General features: G+C 41.2%; 1 protein-coding gene across 4 annotated transcripts in view; it reads right to left on the bottom strand.

Moving 5' to 3' along the window:
• LIN54 (lin-54 DREAM MuvB core complex component) overlaps window positions 1–23,682 on the bottom strand; it is a 39,968-nt gene that overhangs the window by 9,548 nt on the left and 6,738 nt on the right. Inside the window, exons 2-8 of one of the 4 annotated variants that reach the window (XM_066186592.1) lie at window positions 14,072–14,799; window positions 8,350–8,470; window positions 5,553–5,698; window positions 3,935–4,093; window positions 1,444–1,660; window positions 658–731; window positions 307–504 (exon numbers count right to left, since the gene is read on the bottom strand). In XM_066186592.1, coding sequence (XP_066042689.1) covers window positions 307–504; window positions 658–731; window positions 1,444–1,660; window positions 3,935–4,093; window positions 5,553–5,698; window positions 8,350–8,470; window positions 14,072–14,764 — 1,608 coding nt within the window. In that variant the 5' untranslated portion in view covers window positions 14,765–14,799. The remainder of the gene's footprint in view (window positions 1–306; window positions 505–657; window positions 732–1,443; window positions 1,661–3,934; window positions 4,094–5,552; window positions 5,699–8,349; window positions 8,471–14,071; window positions 14,800–23,682) is intronic. The other 3 variants (XM_066186593.1, XM_066186594.1, XM_066186595.1) reach the window with 3 other exon arrangements.

Raw genomic sequence — 23,682 nt, 5'->3', positions numbered from 1 at the left:
CAAGTTGAGATCTAGGTGATTCGAGTAAGCTGGCATTACAAATTCCGCACTACGCTACTCAAAATTGTACTACATTGATTCTGCTTATAGAAATGCTGTGCTATTATGCTCATAAAAACTCCTGTTGAGAAAACAAAGCTTTAATTGCAACTATGATTGCAATTAAAGTGCCATCATCGTTCTGCCAAGGGTCCCTAAAAAAAACTTCAGTATAAGGTGACAGTCACAGAGCAGGAACCTTTAAGAGAAAGGCAGAATGTTCCACAAGAACAGCATTTGCTTAACCATCTCTGGGAAAGGCCATACCTGTGTGACATACTGAGCTGGAAGGACTGCATAGCCAACATTTCCTGTGCCAGGGGCTGGTGCCAGCACAGTGCCCGGGGGGAGGTTGGTGAGGTTGGGCTGGATCTGTGGCAGTGGAGTGGCTGGCATGATAAGCCTTTGTTGGGGCTGACTAGTAGTGACTATTTGAGAAGTTGAGTTGATCGGTTTGGGCACCACCTGGAAAGAGAAGAGCTCTTCATGAAATCAGTGTTTCAGTCATTCAGAACACATTTTTATTAGTAGAACATTTCTTTACAGAGGTGGAAGCAGACTTTTTTTCTGTCCAGCCAAAACGGGTCGGGAATATTACATGACTTAAACTGAACTCACCTGTTTCACGGTCTGTGCTGGTACTATGGGAACTGACATACGCACTGGGGTCGCGTTCACCACCACAGGCTTCGCTGGTGTCAAGAAACATCGTATGAATGTGTGTTAGTCACGCCAAGTCCACAGCTCAGCCCTTCAGACTTTCACATGTGCATAACACAGAGGTACTTAACACTGTAACTCATGGCATGCAGCACTTGGGTCTAGACAACCCCTTTGTAAACAGGTATCTGGCCCAAGAGTGTGCGCACACGTTTCACAGCAATGGCTTAAAAAACCAGCCAGGGTGCAGACCTCCTCTGGACACTGGATTTCCCTTACATCCCTTTTCCCTTTGAAATCTTTTATTCCATCACCACTCTGGAAAGCATGGACAGAAACCAGCGAAAACATCTGGCACTTCTAAAGCAATTTACGTGGAAGGATCTTCATGCTACAGGAGTTTTGGCAATATGCTTGTGGGCTGTCCTGCCTTCACGCTCTTCATATGGAGGAGATGGGAGAGGCCATGGACCATCTACAAATCCAGTAAACCAGGGAAAAGCAACCTAAAATGCTCCCAGGATCAGGCCCAACTACAGAGCAATTTGACACAAAGGAGCACTTCCACATACAAACCAGAGGTAGCAGCAGAATATGGAATTTATGGAAGCTCTTACCACAAAACCAAGTTCATCTGGCAGTCTTCACAGATCTCTGTTACATATTCATTTTAATCATTACAGAACAAACATGAAAGAAAAACCCAACAGAGGCTTCAGACAATATGTTACCACCAGCACTTACCCTGTTGCAGAGGCTGAGTATTCGTACTGGGATTTTGACTGGCAGATTGGGTTGAACTACTGGCTGTTGTGGCAGTAACGAGTCTGACATAATGGAACTTGCTTCCAGGTACCTGAATCTGCTGAACATTGGGTGCAGTTGCCAAGGGAATAATTGTCTTAAATTGAGATGTACTCACTCCTCCTACAGTAATGGTCTGCACTGCTGATTTCACAGCCTGTTAAGCCAACACAGACAGCATGAAGTTACTTGTACAAAGGTAGAAAGAACATCAGCATGTTTATTTCTCAATTTGTTAGCGAGCAACTCTAGCATACATTCGTACCCTTGAGAGGGAAGACAGTTACCCCCTTTTTGCTTTCAAAAGTAGAACAGATGCAAAGGGATTAAATGCCTCTCAACAGCTCAGAGGAAACTCAATTCCATTTTCAGTGCTCTACACCAAACACCAGAGTAAACTAGTATTTACATGAGTAGGGTGACTCAGTCCACTTCACAAGATACAACCTCTGCCAAAACTATTTTAGGTGACTACATGAACATGGCTCCGTTTGTTTTCCACAATCAAACAACCAAACATAGAAATATTTCTATTATTAAAAGCACATGGTAAGAACTTGCTGAACAGTTTGAGCTGGACTGCTTCATAATTTATCTCTGTGTGTCCAGATATATCCTGTTAAGATTGTGATTAACCCACAGAAATCACTGTGCAACCCTTGAGAGGAAAAGGGAACAGAATCCATAAACTGATGGACATCAGAAAGAGTACAAGCTGAGAAATGAAAGAAGCAAGAACAATGAGGAACAGCAAAACAAATTCATCAAGAAAAAAGGCAAAATGCTGAAAGAAAGAGAGCTCAGCAGACCTGTGCTACCTTACAGCTAGAGTACCAGTACATCTGGAATTCGCAAAAGTTCATCTTTCCAACTTTTCTCAAACTATAAACTAATAACAAGAACATTTTATTTCATTTATACACATTCATAAGTCTATCGGTTTGATAATAGCCTCTTTTCCCAGACCGTGATTTCTTCCTTTTCCTCCTTCCATTTAACTTTTATTAGAGGTCAGTTTTTTATTCTCAGTATCTTTTACTATTGGTATTAAGCATATTGTCCTTGACATCAAGTATTACGTTTGGTTGACAGCATGATGTGATTTCTTATGAGAACATTTTCCCAGCTGCCCAGCTTTCAGCAACTACACGAATGAAACCTCATTTTGCACGCATTTTACTAGAAAAACAACCCTGGTCTTCTAAAAGACGACCAGGGTCGTTTTTCTAGTAAAATGTGTGCAAATTGGTTTTTTGGGATTTTTTATTTTTCTTAAGACACTGAAACCTTAACAAGCCAGAGCACCAAAATAAGCACTATGTGCAAGCACAGTCAGAGACACTACCAAAGGGAGACCAGCGCTCTCTAGCACACAAACGAGTAGCTGCTACCCAAGGACAACTGGGAAAATTGTAAAATTCAAGGGAAAGTTCTTCTGAAGGCATGTTCTTGAGACCAGTGAAGACAAGTGAAGCCATTGTGTTGTGTCACAAGGTGACAGCCTTGCATCAGAACTCCCACAGACATCTCTGTTTTCTCACTTAGGGTGCTTGCATTAGAGAGACTTAACCTTTTAACAACTATTTCGAAACACAGTTTTCCCTGGGGGGAAAAAGTTCCAATCTCTATGATGTCCATATTCCCATAGCAGCATTCCAATTATCTCCTGAATCAGTAAGATAAGACTGGGAAAATCTGTCTGAGTCTCTGGTCTCATGCTGGACATGCGTGCCCACTCCCAGCTATAGCCATACTCTGGATATATTTACACCCATACACATCCCTTCAAGTTTACCACAACAAGAGTACAGATAATATGATAGAAAAATATTTGCCTAAGACCACAAAAGAGGAAAACAGCAAAAACTGTCATTTGTAAGAAAGGTCAGTTTTGTCTTGTGATTAATTAATGCAAAACTATAAAAGCTATTACGGAAAACCCCATTTTTGTATAAATGAGACATAGGAAATAAATGATTTCTGGTTCTATAAATCTCAGCCCAGACCTCTACAGCAGGAATATGAACCCCACTCCTGCAAACCTCAAAAATACCTGGAAAGCAGCCCTAGGCAGCGGCATAGAAAAATTGGCAGAAGAGAGAGAACCACCCAAAGAAGTCCTCCTCATGTCACAGAGCTCTTCAGGTGACTTGGGAGATTCAGTACACAGAAACAAGAATTTGCACCAAGTGGGGCTTTCCAGGTTGGAAAGCTGCTCTCTAACAGCATGCCCTTGTATGTGCTTGCAATGGTTTGCACCCCTCAACTGAAGAAGTACACGTTCCTCAGGGCAATCCTTTTGCCAATTCCTAAGCAAACACCATTCCGAGAAGACCATTGGACGGACTGCTGCCAACCTGTGGTCCAACACTCCAGTTTCCGCAAGCAATGACAAAGACACACCAGAAGACAAAGGAAAGTCAGTCTGTACCTGGGTGGTTGTGTGGTTGACTATAGCCTTCCCAGGGGAGGAGGGTGCTGACTGCTGCACTGTGAGGATCTGCTGTCCTAACGCTACATTCAGTGGGACGCCCACCGTCTTCTGGGGGGAGCTGGGAGGCTGGGAGGCCACTGACACCACTGTTAGCTGCTTGGCAAAACAAAAAGCAGTTTAAACCTCTGTGTAGGATACAGGACCCTGTACAAATACATTCCCCTCCTCAGGACAGTACGGCTCTCCACCAGAACAGAGCTCTTTCTGTGAACAAGGGCGCTGCATTTAACCACAACTCACTTGAGTCCAGCTGTAACAACAGCAAACAGAGCTCTTAGGAACTTGAAGGCATCACTGGTTTCCAGCACCAAAAGGCTCCTGTAGAAACCCAGCACAGCATCTGGGTGGGAGTGAGGGGTTTTTTTCATCTGTTTTGTCAGGATTTTTAAAAGGAAATTATCCCATTGAAGCCTGAGCACTGCCAAGAGGGATCTTCTAAGTACAAGTGTTATAATTGGTACGACTATTTTATCATAAATAGGAAATTTTAAAGAAAAGCTGATCAAAAGAAAATTCTCATCTCACGCTACTGATTCCGTCAAAGTATAAGAACATCAGTACTTTGAAATCTACACAGCAGTTTCCCACAGAGATCCAGTCTTCTGACCATATTTCTGCAGAGTGCAGTGTTTGAACACTCTATATAACCACACCCCTTCCAAGGCTGGTATTCTACTTTTTGTTCTGAACTTCCTTATGTTTTAAGAAAAATCAGATACTTAGAATTACTTATCTACAGTAAATCCAAGATGTAAACCTAAAGAGTCTTTTCACAGTCACTCCCAGTTAAAAAAGTAACTTAAGAATTAAAATTAACTTCTTTGTTTCTTCTCTTACTATAATTGTCAAACACAAGTCTTTTACTCCATCTGTATAATGTTACATCACTAAAGCACAGCCAAACTGAAAGAATTCTTTATGCTTACTTTATTTTTATACATGATATTTAGTTTGCCTGCACTGTACGCCTTGACCCGCTACCTCCCTTCCTCCAGCAATATTCCTCTTCTCAAGACAATTATCAAATCTAAAACACAAGTGTCACCTTGACCTGTGCCAATCTCCAGCTCTGTGTTTGTCAAGGACCACTGCAAATCTCATTTACTTCAGAAGTGAACAGGGGAGACTAAACTGCCTCTGCAGTACCAGGCAATGGTTAAGAAGTGAGGACCTATTAATATTATTGAGGTCTCCTCTTAAACAGCCTGTTGACGTTTTATGAAGGCATTAAAAGTAGTTTGAGTGCCTGGCTAAGAGGGAACAGCTGCTCTCAGAACTGATGCTTAGAGAATGGCAAGAAATGGCAGGAATGGGAAAATAACGCATTTCTACTTAAAACCATAGTAAGGGAGCCAGTTGAAAAAAATCTAAATTAGGGCATTACCACAGAGCATTGTGATGCAAAATGGAGACTCTGGCAATGTTTTTATGGACTCTGGAGAAATGCTTATTCTCTCTGGAGAGATAATAAAGAACTTGTAGCAAAGACACAGAGAGCTCCATTCAGACCACTGTGCAGGAGGGATAGAAGGCTGCAGCCAGAACAGGTCCTTACCTTATTGGGGGATTTGAGTGGTGAGATAGCTATTTTATTCGGTGTCTGTTGTGTTGTTGTACTCAAAGATGATCCAATGACTCCGCTCTCAGAGATCGTTATTGTCTTTGGTGGTGTCCCTGGAGCAGACTGTGAAAAAACCCTACCTATAAACAATGAAGATACCATCAGCTCCAGTTATCCCTCATCACAGTAACTCTTAAAGCAAAGTTTTCCCTGCCATTTGTGCAATTTATCCCTACTTCTGAGAGTGTAGGACCTGACAGGAAGGACACTGGCATTCTTAAAGTCAGATTTAGGAGCAAAGAAGAAAATAATTGCTATTATTACAAATAAAAAGACAGTTTGCTTGGGCTTAAAAAAAAAAGAGCCAGAATGCACACTGAGCTTTCTGTGCCATTCAGCTGATAATTCTTGACAGCCAGGACAGCATCCTGAGGAGCAGAGACCTCCAATACACCTGCACCACACACAAACACCCAGCCAGCTGGCAGTTTCCTGGGAAAGCCCTGGGCTGCTGCCAACGTGCAGAGAAACTGAGCATCTGTGGGGGACTACTTCCTTTGAAACCTCAGCCATCAAAAACCAGCTGTGTGTACAGTGACCAAGAAAAAGGTGCTTGGTCTGTCTACAATCAGCTCTGAGGTTTTGGGGTTTTTTCTTTTCTCTGTTGATGGTTGCTCTTTTCACTGCCTAACAGTTTTTAGTCACGCTACCACCCATGTTTTCATGTGTGTGTCATATATTCTCTCTCTTTTTACAATGCCAAAGAAGATTAAACATCAAAAACAGCAGCTCCAAATCATGACATCAGTTTCAGGAATATTGCAAACTCCCAGAATGGAAAACAGATTTTTTTTTTTCCATACTTTCTAAGTTTCTTTCCAAAGAGGGCTTGACCACTGAGCTTTCCTCTGCTCCACTTTGGTTCAGACTCATTTCTGTCATAGCTTCTGTCACCCATTCTCTTGTACTACATTTATAAAAATAAGAAACAAACAAACAAATAACTTTTCCATCCAAAATCAACTAGTGGCATAACAATTAAAGTCAACTGTAAATAATAAGAAAAAGCACTATCCTCATGGAAAGCTGATTTCCTCTGAAGTCTGTGTGCTCTGAAATAATCAATTTTGTGCAGTCTAACAGCACAGACAGTTGCCAGCAGCTGCTGAAGCCACATGCAGCCTGAAGAACGTCAGTCTGTGGGGAATTTCACCATCTAGAGGTTTCAATCCTTTGAGTTATTTTCTTGGTGACAGCTTTCCCCTTCTCACTACATCTCCTCTGTACCCCTTGGCATCAGCTTCCTAAACAGAATCTGGCTGCTTATATTGACAAGTCTTTCAAGTTTACAACTTCCACCTCAGCTTGCAGGAATTTCCAAGCAATTAAAAATATTTATCAGATTCATGAAAACATGCATACAGAATCAGAACACAAACCACAAATGTCACACCTTCCCTAAAGTGATGCCAACGTCTCAAAGCTGGCAAGCTGTGTTGGCTGTTTGGGATGGTGAAGGAAAAAAACAATATTTAAAGATTTTCCTCTCAATTAGTGAAGCAACTTTAACTCTCAGTGATGCTTCTCTCACAGGCTCAGGCATAGGTGATTTTTCAAAATACTGATTTTAAAACTGCAAGTAATTTCTAATGGGTTTGGGATGGGTTTTTTGTTTGTTTGGATTGTTTTTTAAACACACAAACAACTTAAGTATTTATAAGCATAGCTGTCTTCTTACAGGTCTATATATTTAGTAAGGGGACAAACTGGGGAGTGGGGTGGGGAATTCCTCTTTCATCTGAAAGATGTCAGGCTGCAGGCAGCCTGACAACTCAAGAAAAAGATTATGTTCCAGCTATGGGTCATTCACTGGCATCTATCAGTGTTTTGAATACGGGACACAGTTGCATCCTTTTTAAAACCAGCTCAAGTCCCAGGCCTGTAAAGACTTAATAAATTTGTTTAAAATGAGGAAAAGATTTTTAGGCCTACTTAGGCTGATAAATCTGTGAGCAGTTAAAGACATCCTTCAAAGCTCTAAAGAGAACTCCAGCTTTCTACATTTATCTTTTTCAGAAAAATTAGACGTCTAAGATGTTTAGCAACAGATACACTGCCATTATAAACAAAACATTACACTGTGTTTTTTTCTTTAATTTTGATGGTGTTTTTGCTGTTGTTCTGTGGTCAGTTGGGCTTTTTTTTTTCTCCTAATGAGGATATACAGAGTTGTTTTCCAAGGAGAAAGACCATTTGTTATTTGCCTTTAACCATCACAGAAGTGTCTAAGATTTTTGAAGTGGATGAACAACTTAACAAAAACAACGCAGCTTTATTCACTTTCTTCATTCAAACATTTTTTTCTGTTACTTGCATGTCTTGCATTTAAGTCCAACTCTAAGCAGATTAAAGTAATACAAAAGCATGTGTCTCCCTTTCCCCTGGTATATTTATATAACGTTTCTATAAATACTTTCTGTTCATCAAGTAATCTTTTCTGTGGCTTAGGGGTAATTTTTTCTCCTCCCCAAAATCCATGAAGTAAAAGTACCTTGCAGTAAAAGCAACTCTGCAATTACCAAGATTATTCTAAATGAGCTAAGTATAAAGGTACCAACAACTGCATTTACCTGCTTCTAACCAAAAATCTTCCATTTTCTTTTTTTCAATTGCTTGAGGTACTTTGACAGAAACTACCGTAAAATTCTTGAGACAGAAGAATTTCTACAATTACCATTTCTTTGAAAAGCCTTTAAAAATGGTAAAGCAAAACAAGTCAAAGTAGTACAACCTGCAATGACTGGTGACACTTGAGTGGTCTGCCCTGTAACAGCTTTGCTATTGATTGGTTTTGCAAATATCAGCTTGGTGATCACCGGGCCAGAAGTTGGGGTTCGAGTCTTCTTCGCAATCTAAAAGATGGAGGAAAAAAGATCTAAAGTAACTTGAGCATTTTGGATCTAAATTATTGTATTGTTAATTACATTAAAAAATAGAAAGGGCAATACTTGCACACATAATTAGAAGAATAACTGCATGTCTTGCATTTGATCTCCGTTTCTCCTTATGGAAAGAACTAGGAGATTATCCTTGACACTTCAGAATGCCAGCTACCAAAGTAGGATAGCCAAATCCCTCTCAGCTTTTTCAGAAGATAGCTCTCTGTGCAAACATCTCATCTTCAAGATGCTGAAATTATTTCCTACGTATGGTTGGTCTACATAAAAATGTTAAAACCCAATGCACAACTCTCAGTATGTGAAGCTTTAAACGAAGTCACTTCTTTTTCAGCCAACCAGGACGAAACTTGTCCCCCGGTGATTTAAATATGACCACTACTACTCTGAAATATCTCTCGACCATTTTGACATAGCAGCACCGTTGTTTTGCAAGTGGGGAAAATGCTTTCTGCAACAGTTCCCCAAAAGTACATGGATCATCAGTGCCTGAAAGTTTTGAGTACTCACTAGCCAGGAACAAATCACTTGGCTACCTCCAGGTACAAGGGGATCTATTTTCATATCGCAGTCCAGTCTCCTGAAACACAGCTGGACCAAGAACATGTACAGCAATTCAATGACAGATCCCTTCAGCTTGAAATCTTTGTAAGCAGGAGTATATAGTCTTAAAAATTTTAAAGAAGACTTTTCCCTTTTCCACACAGAGAGAAGTTAACTACCAGATGCATTTATTCCAACAGTTTTTGCACACTGGCATCTAGCTAGTGAATAGATCAATTTAGAGGCTGACTTTTTCCAAAGACTTTTAAGCTGCTGACTGCAGAGGCTGCCTGTGGATGTGGCCTGAGTCTATGTGAGCACACTGGAAGGCATCACTGAAGCCCTCACACCTGCCCACCCCACAGGTCAGGCACATCCTGCCTCTCCTCCACCACACACCCTCGGGCACAACCCCTGGGCACCAGCCATGCAGCAATATCAGAGAGGCACAACGTTAACATCCACGTGGGGAGCCACCTCTCAAGGGCACAGAGCCACCTTCATTACTCAAGCAGCTAAATCAGAAATCTGCCTGACATGCAAAGATACAGAGCTGACAGCTATTTTCGACAGCCTGAGAAAGTTACAAATGCTCAAATGAAGCAACTGAGTAGGCTGGAAGTTATGGTTTCCTACACAAAACCCTATCTATAGAATTTGTTGCCCGAAAACACCTTTTTTGCAATCACATAAGGCAAAAACATTCAAAATATTCAGCAGCACGTAACAAATTCCTCAGCTGCTCCACAAAAAGCACACGTGAGGCTGCCCCAGCTTCCAGCAGCAGTCACAGCACAGCCAGGGAAGCTGGAGCTCCCCTCTGCTACAGCACTGGAGCTCTCCAGACTGCTGTGGAAAGCCAAGGGCACCTCTGTATGTCTGAGCTACACGCCGCCAGGGAAGCCAGCAGGGAGCAGCTCTGACACCGGGAACTACCAGAGAATGGATTCCTCATTTAAAGGAAGCCATGTGCTACTCCACAGTTACACTGCAAGTGCTCCTCAGAGGAAAGCTCCATCAGAACAAATATGCTGCTCCTCAGGCACAGCAGATGCTTCATGTGTGATATACAACTGTCAAGGCTTTAAAATGAAACACAGGAGAAATAAACCTGTTCTTTTTGGAGATATATTAACTAAAACTTTGAAACCTAAGTTGTTTGAAGAAGGAAGCTTCATTCACAGCCCTGTTCACAAATTTAACTCAAAGCCATTTTTAAATTTTAAGGATTCAATTATCATAGCACATAAACAGCTGATAGATGAGCAGGCATTTTGTCCATAATTTTTTTTTTTTCCAGCTTGGACACGCTTCAATTTCTGATCAATTCTACGCATTTCATCTGCTTGATTTGAGATTTTTCTTTTGCTTAAATTAATCTTACCTTGCCATAAAGTATTATTGCAACTCAACTGCTATTGCTTTTTATCTGAAGTGAGAGCAAAGTCTGGCTCAGAACATGATGAACATTCAGCAGGAACAGCCAGCTCTGGATAACAGCAGTTGTTTCCCAGTAACAGTCAATAAACGTGCTTAAATGACTTACACAAATGTGTGTAAAATACTATCAACCATTAACACGAAGTATTTCAGAAAAAAAAATTAAAAATCCCCAAATAATAGGTCAACACAAGTAGCCCTGTTTCCATCACACTTGACCTGCAGTATCCTCCTCAAATAAATTTCCTCCTGCTTTTTAGATGAATTGTTTGTCTACAAAGAGGGAGGTCTAATAAACAAGTAAATCCCCTCAGGGCTTTACAAACAGCAAGACAAATGTGGTTGGTTATAAATGAGGAACAGCACTTCTGCCCCTACCTGCTGCCAAGCAAGCCTTTCTGAGGTTTATGACACTGGAGAACCCCAGCCACCGGGGAGAAGTTTCTTGGCACCACTGGGAAACTCACTGCCCATTTCAGTAAAGACTGGAGAAGCCAGAGGAAATCAAGATGCCCCTTTGATACTTCAGAATGGGCAAGTTCTCTGGAGCATTCTGCCATTGCCTGTACCGATCACAAGGAGTTTATGCCTATGTAAGCTAAGCATGCCCTCTGCAAGTTCCTTTGAGTTAAACTGCAGATATACTCCCTGGAGCAACAAGCTCTTCCGTATGAGTGCCACTACATTTAGGAGCACACACCAACTTTCTTTTCCCTACAGAAATCAAGAGACTTACTTGCAGGCAACATGACTTCTAGGGTCAAGTTATGTCTTCCTAAACACTCTCCACTAATGATGAACTAGCAAGGTTCTACAGCTGGACTTTGTTTTCAGACTCTGTTCCATTCATGCAGAAATAGGTACACTCATATCTCACATTTACTGCTGGATATCCATAGTCAGCTATGACAAAGGAGCTAATAAGCTATAAATCCACTCCCTAGATGACCTCTTGGGAGCCTGTCCATGTACCCACTTTCTATGTAATTTATATTTGGCATAGTACGAAAAATCAGGGACTCTAGAAATGGAAAAGAACACCTTAACTTCAGAGATGAAGAAACTGAGCATTCCTAACGGGAGCTGGAGATAATGGAGTGCACATGATCCCTTTTCCACGATGAAATAAAGCCACAGTGATGGTTTAGCAGCTGCCTTGCCATGGTAGCAACAATGCTATGGACACTGTTAAAACCAGGGCCAATTACCACACAAAACGAGCACAAGTCACACTTAATGGCAGCCATGGTGATGTGTCTGGACACCCGGTTCTGTCACGTGCAAGGCCAAACTCCTGCCTAATGAACCTGGAGTAAAGTAGTAGAGCAGCAGGCACACCACCACTTTTAAGGCTGTAGGCAGGCAGGAGCCACAGGCTGAAAGCAGACATACTTGCCCAGCAGTTTTTTTCCACACATCCATGGCACTAGTTTCAACCAAATCAGGACAAGCTGCTAAGGACAGTAATTAACCTCTGGATATAGATGAGGCCAAAGGCCCTGCCACATTTAACACCTCACAGTCTCACACATCTAGAACAATAACCAGAGAAGGAGTCGAATTCCAAGAAACATTTTGCTGAACTCTACCAATTATGCCTCAGGTGCTGAGACTTCAACTATCACAATTAGATTACAAGATTAGATTAGATTAGACGTCAAGGCAATTGAATTTCTCTAATGATAAGCAGAGTCCCTATGAGAGTGACCACAAGAACTGATAAGAGCTCTTTGTCATCTAATCTGTACCAGTCCACTTTTCAGCACCAAGTCAGTCTTGTGCTGCCCTCCATCTGAAATACCTGGTTCACAAAGCCACAAGAGATAAATTACACAAGACCCATGGGGAGTCAGGCAGGCATTGACAGCCTCCTTTTCCACTCACTGAAAGCTTAAGGGGCTCCTTCAGGGTGATGGGGTAAATGAATCACTTCATTATCTAAGACAGAGACTCAAGGTGTGGGTTATCTCCCCTGTCATCCAGGGTAGAGTGGAGCCAGAATCTCTCACCCATATATCACTCTCATACTTCAGAAATTTTCTACAGTGAAAAGCACTGCCTGTGAAGTGCTAACAGAATCGTTTCCCCTGCAATATCGGGTGCTAACCTTGTCTTCTTGCTGTTCATTTCTACTCCCTCCTCTTCTTGTGGGAGAAAAGGAACATCAGTTGCTAACAATTCTGTTGTGCAAAGGGAACCAATGGCTTAACAAAAAGAAACGCAACGAAACAAATTTACCCAAACTGTAATTAACTAGATTTAAAAACGGATACATGTCCATTAGTAAGAGCTTCTACTAAGGAATGTGTAGAATTCCCAATGGCAAATTGCAGAGGTCCACAGCAAAGTCACTGATTTCAGTCACTGACAGCCCAAACCATCTCATGCAAGGAAAAACCACAGCTAAGTCCCTCTCTTCAGCTTCCTGTATCTGTCATTTAGCAGTGAATAATGAAGCCAAGTAACAGGAACTGATCCACTCTTAAATGTTCCTATGATGACTAAAGGGCAGAGACTTTCTTGAAAACTATAGTGACAATCATTTGTATTTCAAATGCCCATTATTAAATATGTTTCCAGGTAGGATGTGGCAACAAAATGGAGAAAGTAGAAATTGGTACAGGAATCCTCTGGAACTTTAGAGAAAATATTCAGAATTGATCTTATTCACCTGTCACCAAATACTAATCAAGGAACATTTGGCTAATAAAATTCTTTAAACTTTGTCATTTTTATGTGCAGCAGATTATTTTTAATAGTATACTTAAGAGTTAAATTTCTTATTTCATTTAGACAGTAAAATAAATATTTTTCCGTCATAACCTCCATTGAGTTCTACTTGTCCTTCACTTCAAGAGGTCTTATTTCTCTCACTACCAATCGAACAAAGTCATTCACATTTAGTTCTGCCACATAGCAGATGAGAATCAGACCCTTTGGGTCATAACCCAAGTCTTTTCAACACATTTTCAGATTCAAGCAGATTCTCTGTGGTTTCAAATATCTCAAGATCCATGCCGGAGATTGGGAACAAAACCTTGAATGTTCAGCTAATGACAATGTCTAGTCCATCATAGTCTATTAACAAGCTTAACTATATTTGAGGCGGACAAGATGCACCTTTTTGTTCTTGTTCAGATGCTAGAAGCTTTTTCAGAGAGTTTATTTAAACAAACTGAATGAAATAGGGAGAAGCTACTCTTCCATAAAGGAGCGTATACTTTCAATAAAGAACAATAGGCATATAGAGCTGAATTCAGTCTTCCTGAAAATGTGTAGAATTTATTTTTATAAAATGAAAATAATGAGAAAATTATCTTCAATTTGCTGAATAGTTCACTTTCTCTGAGGCAAACCCTAAATTGCTAGACAGTAGTTAGAGGCAAACAGCATAAAATGGCAAACGCATTCACAGATGAAAGCATGGGCTAAGAGCAGCATTGTGTTTTTTAATACAAAGAATAAGTGCAAAGGCTGAAAGCAACAGTGTGTCAACCAGTGCAGGAAACAACAGGCAACAATTGCAGCAACAGAACTGGTTTTAAGATGTTTCATCAGCATAACTCATTTTACCTGTACTGTTTTTACTTGCTGGGACTGCAAGACAGAGGGCTGGGCCGCAGTGTTTATCAGCTGACTTCCCTGCGTCAAAGCTGAGACACCCACAACAGGTTTCACTTCCGACCGACCTCCAATGACAACTTTGATCTGCTGGCCTTGTACCTTGGAGTCTCCACCCTGGGCCTGGGACACGGCCTTCTGCGACTGCGGGAGCTGGCTGTGGGGTAATGTTAAAACTATAGGCTGGCCAGACTTGCCCAAAGTTGTTACAATCAGCTTTTGCCCTTCCGGTTTAATATTCTGACTGCCTATTTTAATATCAGTGGCCTTGTTCAGAATAATCTGATTAGCTGAGATAGTGACAGGGGTCTGAGCACCAAGTTTCTGGAGGCCACCTGGAAAGGCAGGCTTTGCAGCTGCGTTCACATCAGGGCTTGGGGCTGTGGTGGTCAGTGCTGCGTCTCCTGAGTGGCTGCTGGGCGCAGGAACTGATTCCGTGGTGACTGTGGCTGTGGACGTGGCTGAGGAGTCACTGGTGGAGCTTATGTTCACTATTTCTTCCAGTTCTGTTTCCATGGGAATAGACTCTCCCATCGGCGAAGACACGATCACGGCCTCGATGCTGTCGTCTTCCACCAGAGTTATGCCGGTGTCCATGATCTCCTCAGGGAGCAAGCTGTTGACTTCTGCTGAAACCACCTCCATTTTTGTAGCTGTGGCAGTGATGGCTGGAGCAGGTACTGCAATATTTTAAAAAGTTATTGGCTTCCAGAAAACACATATTTTCAAAGCTTTATGAATAATATTACCAAAGAAAAAATATAGTAGAATTTTCTCAGACTGAAAGCATTGTGCATGCACAGGAGGGATATCATAAGGAAAAAAACACCTGTTATCAAAATGTTAAGCTAATTTAGTCTCTGAATTACTAAGCTGAATTTACTCTCAGTAATAACTTACATCAAATTTTTACCCTATCATTCACTGAAGTCAAATGAAGGCATTACCAGTCTACTCTTCACAACACAGCACACAAAGAAGCAGTGTTTCCCCCTGAAGATACGGGCACAGACATTTATACTCACTGAAGTATAAAGCAAGAGTTAAACGGCTTTAAAAAAATCTAATAGATGACGATGCCTTCTCATACATGTCAACATTGATTAGCGGGTTATCTTGCTCAAGAGACTTGTTATCCATACCAGATGTAACATTCTAGCCAAATTTTCCTTTTGGAAATCTCAGAAAAACAAAGTACTGTTTAGTGATGGACTTGAACAACCCCAAAAGCTCAATCACCTACCACAGGATCAAGCCAAAGCCCTGCCACTCACAAGATGAAGAGATAATCTCTTGATGCTGGCTATGAAAAGAAGAGCTCAGTAATTTTTTTAACTCAATACTCACCAGAAACTATAACACACAAATTCATGATTAATTTGAAAGGTGTCCCAAACACAAAACAACACACTGTATGAAAAAGAAAGAAATTTTTTTAAGAGTACCCAAATGATATACTAAACAAACCCCTGCAGTGAGATTCAAAGCCAGAGTCACTTCCACTGGAGAAACCTTACAGACATTGCTGGAAATGGTCACATTGTACCATTCCCCTAAAGCTGTATCACTGTCAAGAGTCTGAAAACAGATCAGCTTAATAAAGCATTTTTTGCACTTGCTGATCCCATGAGCACACTTGGGCACCGGATGGGTAAGCACACCACGTGGGTCTGCCTACATGCTCCTGAGTATTCATTATAAGCTCAAGGGGACAAAATCCTTGCAAATTCTGTTTCCTACTTGCTAGGAAAAGCAGAGCTGAGTTTTAATACTAATTCACAAGGAACCGTGCCAGTAAAAACACTGACCAAATGCTGAGGTGACATTGTTTCCTCTGGAGTCATTGTGGGCCCATTTTGTACAGCAGCTAACTACAGAACAGCTGCATTTCACCCACAAGGTGGAAGGACTGGGGAAAAAAAGCCCTGCTAGAATTACAGTTTCCATGCCGAGCTCCAGAGGCTATGCTGGAGCAGTCCTGGCCTCCCTGATTGCCAAGGGTGACCCTCACCTCAGAGTGCCAGATCAAACTGCCCCGACACTGAAGAAGCCTGAGCTCTGAAAGAACTCCACTGACAGTCAATCTCACAGCTCACTTATTGGCAGGCATTTAAAGACACAAAGTTATCTGATGTCACAGCCAGAAATACCTCCTTTGGAAAGCATTTCTCCCACAGTAATGCTTGCACAGTGATGCCAGCCCTGGTAAGCAGCCCTAGACAAAACAGCCAACTCCTAGGGACACATTAGTAATAGTATCACATTGCTGCCTTAAAGTCAAAGAGGTTAACTGCATAGATGTCTACTCAAAAATAGGAATAGTAAAAGTAGACTGTTTTTGAAGGCAGCATATGTTAAGGCCACTAGGTCTTCTGAGCTGTGTCACTTGACTGTCACCTCAGCAATTTGCAAAGGCTTGTCACTCAGATTGTACAACTTCAAACTATTTCAGACACAAAAACCCTAAACCTCAAACCAAACCATCATCCTGTGCTATACTGATATGCACACAGCGCTTGGATCCAGAAGTTAGACACTTTAAGCACAATCCATGTAATGATTGCCTCCAAGTTTGAAAAGGAGAGAATCATCTAAATCAGACAGTGGGAAAACCACCTCACTCTGCAATTACAAATAGTTCTAAATAACTTGCTTTTGGTTTGCATTTGTACATTTTTCCCAAGAAGAAAGGTCACTCTTAGTATCTTTTATCAATATGATCATAAAATACTTAAATATAGCTAAGTAGTTTTATAATTCATCAGTTATTTGCATTCTTTATCCATGCCATTTGCTTATGTTACAAAGCAACAAGTGGTTATTAAACACCTATATCTAGTTCAAAGAATACTTATATTAAAATACATGGAGTCAGGCTTTTAAACAGCTTTTAAACATTTTGAGTCCAACTAACCACTGCAAGTCAGAATGCAGAAGAAAAAGAAATACATCACATCAAGTCTGGAATCAGAAACTGAGAAGTGAAAAAGAAAGAAACATTACTCGTAATTACTGGACTAACAGCTTATGGCAATCACATTGGAAGATTTTGCAGTTATCAGGTCATTTTAAACTTAGCTTCCATTAATGTATTCAGCTAGTATGCTCAACAACAGCAAAAAAGAACCATAACACAACCCACTTGATCATTTTCTTCACTGCATATTGGACAGGACTGAAATAGATACGTGAAAGGCAACAATGAAAATCTCATCCTGGCTATACCAGAGGTTGCTGTCAAAGGCAAATTCAACATCCCTGAAGATTTTTTCTTCTTGGTATCTAGCCAGGATTTCTCAACAGTTCAGCTGTTTATTTTTTACTAATGCTTTATACAGTTTCCATTTTTCCAGCTCCTCTACTAAAGCGATTACCAACAGGAAAAGCATGCCAACCTATTTTAAGACCCTAACAGCCTTGAGATTGTCAAGAAAGGGTAGAGAACAGTTTTAACTATTTAAACCCTTGAAAGTTTCCTATATTTCAGCAGTTATGCTTTGAGTACTGAATAAGCACAAGCTCTAACTACAACCCCTTGAAAAGATGAATCACTAAGTGTTTACTCAAAACATGAAGGAAAAAAACAATCTAGACCAAGCAAATGTTTAGGCTTCAGGCTGGGAAGCCCAACAAATATTCTCGGTTCAGATTACTAAACAGATAATTTTAGCCTAAAAAATAATGGCCATACAATTAAATAAAAGTTTACAAAAAAAATCATATAATAAAGATTTGGAAACATAGCTAGCTCAGGATACCCAACCAGTGAAACACAAAAAAAAGTTAGGGACTGCAGCATATTGTCAGCACAGCCTTGGACCAACAACTTTGAAAAGTGCTAGGCATGGTAACGAGGAGGAGAGAAACTCTCAGCTTGGACAAACCACCTGTGACCATCTTACTCATAAAACAGATTCCTATTCTTGCTATTCACAAAGAACAATATATATATGATGGTGTAAAGGATAAAGAGGATTTCTAAGGAAGAGGATAAAGATCAGGATGGTTAGCAAAAATACAGAATGGTGTCTGACAGGTATCTGTGAGTTTTGGTCTTTTTTTTTGTCTGGCACTAGCATGTCACTGCAAAATCTCTAAGAAACTGTTAAAAGTTTTACATAAATTCCTGGAAAGGTGATGCACGTTAGCAAGGCCACGACAACAAAGCAGAGGGCCAAGGCACTCATCATCATTTGTGGCTGCTTTAGCAATCCCCTTCCCATTGTCTTCCCAGTGCACAGCACTGGCTGGGTGGTGCTCAGCCACTCTGGTATAACCTGACAGATTGAGGAACACTGCCAGACATGCCTTGAGTCATGGGCAATGCTCATTTTTAAACCAAATTCTCAAGTGTCACTTTCACCAGAAAATAAGGAAATCAAATCAGTAACAGTTTTTGTATGAACACCTCTTGAAGTACAAAACAAACCCACACCGTCCAAAATCAAAAGCCTCATAAACGCAACGCATCTAATGTACCACTGAAGCAGGGGGGGTTCTCTTGGGACCGGCAAGAAAATGCTAAGTGAAACCAAGTATCATTGCCAGATACAGCAGTATCTGTTTGTAGTTCTTTAGAGCTGGGACAGATACACTCACGAGTAGCACTCTTAAGAGCCTGCAAGCCAAATACTTTCAACTTTTGAGCTTAAACCGTGCAAAAACCCTTGAAAAGACGTATGAAGAAGAATAATGAAGCCTGCACTCAAGAAAGGGGAGAATGAGGCTGAAAACTTGAGCCAGATGAATGGCAGAAAAGTAAGAGTGGACAACCTAACAAGTAATTGCTCACTGCAAGTATAGCAGACTCTAATCAAAATGAAAAGAATCAGGATCAACAGTTAGTCAGTACAAAAGGGGTAACATTTGGAATTTCCATTGCTGAGACAAAAAAGTACCAACACCATCTCTTCTCTTTCCAATCAAGGTGCAGCAGAGGACCGCCAGCAGGTTATGGCTCACGAGAGAATTTTAAAATTCAAAAGTCCCACATTACATGGTTACATTCATAAAATCGGCATATTTAAACCTTAACTAGCAAAGGTTTAAAAATACAATATATTTCATTCCTAAGTCCACTCATTAGAGCAAAGGCAAGAGCAGGAAGAAAAAGGGGAAATACAGAATGGATCCTTGATGATTTAAGCGAGAAGCATGAGATGCTGTCAACCACATTTTAGTTGCTTAAAGGCTTTTCAAATTTTTCAGCTTCTGCTTATCTGCTCTCACCAATACTGGCAGATATGTAAACTCTTGAAGGCTGCTGAGCTGAAGAAATCCGATTTTTTGGGGCCTTAATATTTAGAGATTAAGCAATTTGAAATGCCCAGGCCTCAAGCGCCAGTGCCCAGACCTTTCTGCAGGGGCAGGGACAGGTAGCAGACCTGTCTGCAAAAGGTGTGCCCAGGTGTGGGATCTCCTGCAGCAGGTGGTAGGAGAGAGTCGGATGGCTGGTTCCGAGCACAGGCTGCAGGAGACTCACAGTCTGCAGCCAGAGAGCCAAAAACTCCCACGCCAGCACACCCAGAAGGGACAGGGGAAATAATGCTGAAGAATGGAGGCTTGCAAAGGCAAGGACTGCAAGGAGGAAGAGACTTCTCCCAAAGGCTGAGGCGCCCTTGCCAAACGGCTTCGTTGCTCTGCAGACTGAAGAGGAAACACCCATCACACCAGGAAAGAGGCTGGAGCTAAGGCAGCCCCATCTATTCCTTTTGCCACCAGCAGGGGTTTGGGGGCTCAGACCATGGGACTTGCTTGGAGAAACTCAGTCTGCGAGGGACTGGGGGGGTTCATCTGACAGAAGAAAGGCAAAAGATCTTCCTTCATAGGCTTGTCTGGATGGTGAGGAGGGTTTTAAACTCAAGTTTGCAGAAGAGGGAAAACGAGGGTTGTGATCTGGAGCAGAGTCTGGTTGGAGGCCTGTAGCCAGCAGAGTTTTCCAGGAGGTCAGTACTGGGTCTGGTCCTGCTGAACTTGTCAAATGACCTGGAGAAAGGGACTGAGTGCATCCTCAGCAAGTTTGTGGATGATTCAAAACTGGGAGGCATGGCTAATACATCAAGAGGTTGTGCTACAATTCAGTGAGACTTGGACAGAGAGGAACCTAATGAAATTCAACAAAAGTAAGTACAGGGTCCTACACCTGGTGAGGACTAATCCCACACACCACTACAGGCTGGGGGCTGACCTGCTGGAAAGCAGCTCTGTGGAGAAGGACCTGGAGTTCCAAGGGAGAAGTTCCACGCAAGCCAGCGGTGTGTGCCCCGCTGGCCAAGAAGGCCAATGGTATCCTGGGGTGAGCCAAGAACAGTGGGGTCACCATCTAGAAGTGCTGCCCAGAGTGGCTGTGGAGTGTCCTTCTCTGCAGAAACACACCTAGACACAAACACATGCAGTCTGCCCTAGGTTCAGCTGGACTACATGATCTCCAGAGGTCCCTTCCAACTCCAGCCATTCCCTGATTCTGCCAGCAGCTGGAAGCTGCAACAATTTAAGTACAATCCAGTGGAAACACTGTATTACAGGAGCAATTCATTCACACACTTATTCCTCTTCCTAATCTTCCAGCTCTTGGGATGGAATGGAATAAAAGCATGTAGCAATTATTCAACCATGAAACAGTTACTAAGCTCTCCATGCTGCTATAATCAACAAATAATAGTACAAAATATTGACAAGGACACTTAAACCACAATGAGCCTGCCCAAAAAACCCAATACACAGAGGAAGAGATGATTTTCTTTGCAGACAAGCTGTAAAGAAAAAAAAAGTTTTAAAGTTTTCAAAAATATTCATGTCTTACTGTCTTCAAAATAGAAATGTTTTGCACAACTGCATCTTCTTCCTTAACCACAACAGCTGCTACAAATATACTTTAAGACTTGGCTATCCTGTGACCTATAGCTGTTTTCTTCACATCAAAACTATTTCTCACATAGAAGGCAACTCAGCATGCTACTACAGAAATTCGATTACACACACCAAGTACAAAAGCAATTTTTACAATTAAACTAACTAACTAAACTAAAGGACCTTAGAAAGAGCACATAACCAAAAATCCCCAAGAATCAGAGCCTTTCAGGCAAAACGGAATGTGGAGAGAAAAAGGAAAAAAAAAAAGCTATAACTAAGTTTTGGATAAAAGCAGCATGTCATACAAATCGCAAATGGTTGAATTATGTTACGTCTACAAGCGAGTGCATTGTTTCCTAGAAAACCAGCATTTCAAAACACTGGGCTATCTAGCTCTGGATTGGACAAGCCCCTTTCCACCACAAGAAAATACTACATTGCCCAAAGGTACCACCTATTACAGAAGAAGATTATTAAGGAAGAACATTCCAGCTGTTGAGAGGCACTGAGCAGTATTACTGAACAAAACACAAGAATCCAAGCACTCAGAGTCATTAGTTAAAGTCTTAAACAGTGCTTGTTTACCACACACCTCACTTACAGCAACTTTCCAGGAAAGTACTGGAAATAACATTCTGTGCAGCAGAATACTTCAAAGCAGTTCAGATTGCCTTCTGTACCGGGAAACAATGTTCTACTTTCAAGCAGAGCTTTAGGCAAACTAAAAATAAAATAGAAACTAAAAATAAGAACATTCCCCTTCACCCTTCTCTTGGTTTGCATACCAGTTTCAGTCATTTTCAAAACATACCATAGCACAAAAAAACTAAAACACAGGTGTACAGGTGTTACAACCACTAAATACATACTGAAGGTGTTCACTACAGTGAACAATCCAAATTTTGGGTTTGTAGATTCCAGGGCCTTTATATTTTATCAAGTGCTTCTAACCTTATGTTCCATACAAACTTTAGGGTGAGACCAAAATAAAAAAAAAAGCCTTAAATAACTTCAAGTAATTTAATTTTCTGCAGCGTTTAATACGCCATTAGTAAGTCATTACAAATCTAAAGTTACATTGAATAAACATGTAGTGAACTTAGGTTGACTGATAAAGAACCAAAAACCAAACAAGCCTGAAATGTGAAGGGTACTTATCACTAGGTCCCCAAAAATGCAGATTTTTGTCTTCTATATATAGCTTGAAGTAAAGGTCTTGCTTTCCAAACTGCAGGCACCTCTTGAATGTGAGGCTACAGAAGAATTCAGAAGACACCACAATATCACACCAAGAACACTCTGAACAACAAGTGTGAAAACTACCACCATAGGCTTGATATCGAGTTCCCCACAGACTTTAAGCAGGTGTTATCATATTGCACACCTTTAAGATCGGGCTTGCTTCCAGCAATTTCAGCAAGAGTACATTTTAGAGCTGTATTTATGGACAAGAGTTCATCACAACAGAATTGTAACCTACCAGTTTTACTGAGACTTTCCTAACTGGGAAGCACAATGGTGATGCAAGTGCATCCCATCTATACTACGCCAGCACTGCAGTTGGGAGGAACAATAAGTGAAGTTCATTCTAACTGAAACAAAACCCCCCACATGACACTGATTACAGTGAAGGATGTAATTTCAAAAAAATATGCTGCAATGGCACAGAACATTTTTCCCTAAAAGCTTAATTCCTTTTGTGTTCTTATGCAATCATGATCCTTTTCAAAGTTACAACACCACAGAGATGAAAACCAGAGAAAAACCTTAAGACTATAAAGCACAATGCTTTAAAGGTAGTACTGTCAAGAGTTGAACAGCAGTGAAAGCTGCTGTGGGCCACTACTGCTTTTTAAACTTATCTAGATTGGCTTTCTTGATTTTTGATTCAAGTGGAGCACTAAAACAAAAATAAAGACAGCCTGAACAATTACTTCGCAGTGATTTGCAAGAAAACATGCTTCTAGCTGCAGATCTCAGCAGTTCTACCAGCTTTAAACATGACAGCACTCCACAAGTACATAATATATTTACTTGCAGAAGGGCTGAGCTGAAGATAAATAGCTCACTTGCAGGCAAACCAGGACTTCATTCAGATCCCTTCGTTCAGAAAAACCATGATTAACACCTCCTTCCAACTTCAATCTCTTTATAAAGCACCTCTATATTCCTTTTTGGAAAACTTACTTAAACAGCTACAACTGTGCAATAGCTGACTGACCTTTGTGGAATGAAATTCCATACTAGGATTTTGAGTTGAGATCAATCCAACAGGAGAAATAGGAATTTCTGTGGAATCTTCAACCCTGCTCCAGTATCATGTGGGTCACTTCAAATGCAGGTTGCTCAGACCTCTGAAGTTTCACATGTCATAACATAACAAGTTGAAGTGCTTCTGAAACACAAACTCCTAAGTTTCATGAGCTGTAGGTAAGAAAACCAACAGCTTTGGATAAACACTTCAAAAACCCCCAAAAACTTACAGACAGGACTAGCCAGAAGGAAGCATTTCAGTGACTGGGACTACACTGTATCTCTTACAACCTTTGTTTTCAAAATGCTCTAAGTGACACAGCAAGATATCAACACTGTATCTTATTCTACCCCTGGAGAAGCTTTATTCCACACAGTATGCCAAGGCCACTTAGGGAGAAGAGTTCTCTGCATGCACCCTCCATGCTGCTCACTGGGAAGCCTATTCCAGGGCCCAG

The sequence above is a fragment of the Chamaea fasciata genome, unplaced genomic scaffold (assembly GCF_029207755.1).
Source record: "Chamaea fasciata isolate MVZ Bird 193981 ecotype frontalis unplaced genomic scaffold, bChaFas1.0.hap1 SCAF_6, whole genome shotgun sequence".
In the NCBI taxonomy this organism is placed as follows: domain Eukaryota; kingdom Metazoa; phylum Chordata; class Aves; order Passeriformes; family Sylviidae; genus Chamaea; species Chamaea fasciata.
This window is presented reverse-complemented; position numbering and strand designations above follow the sequence as displayed.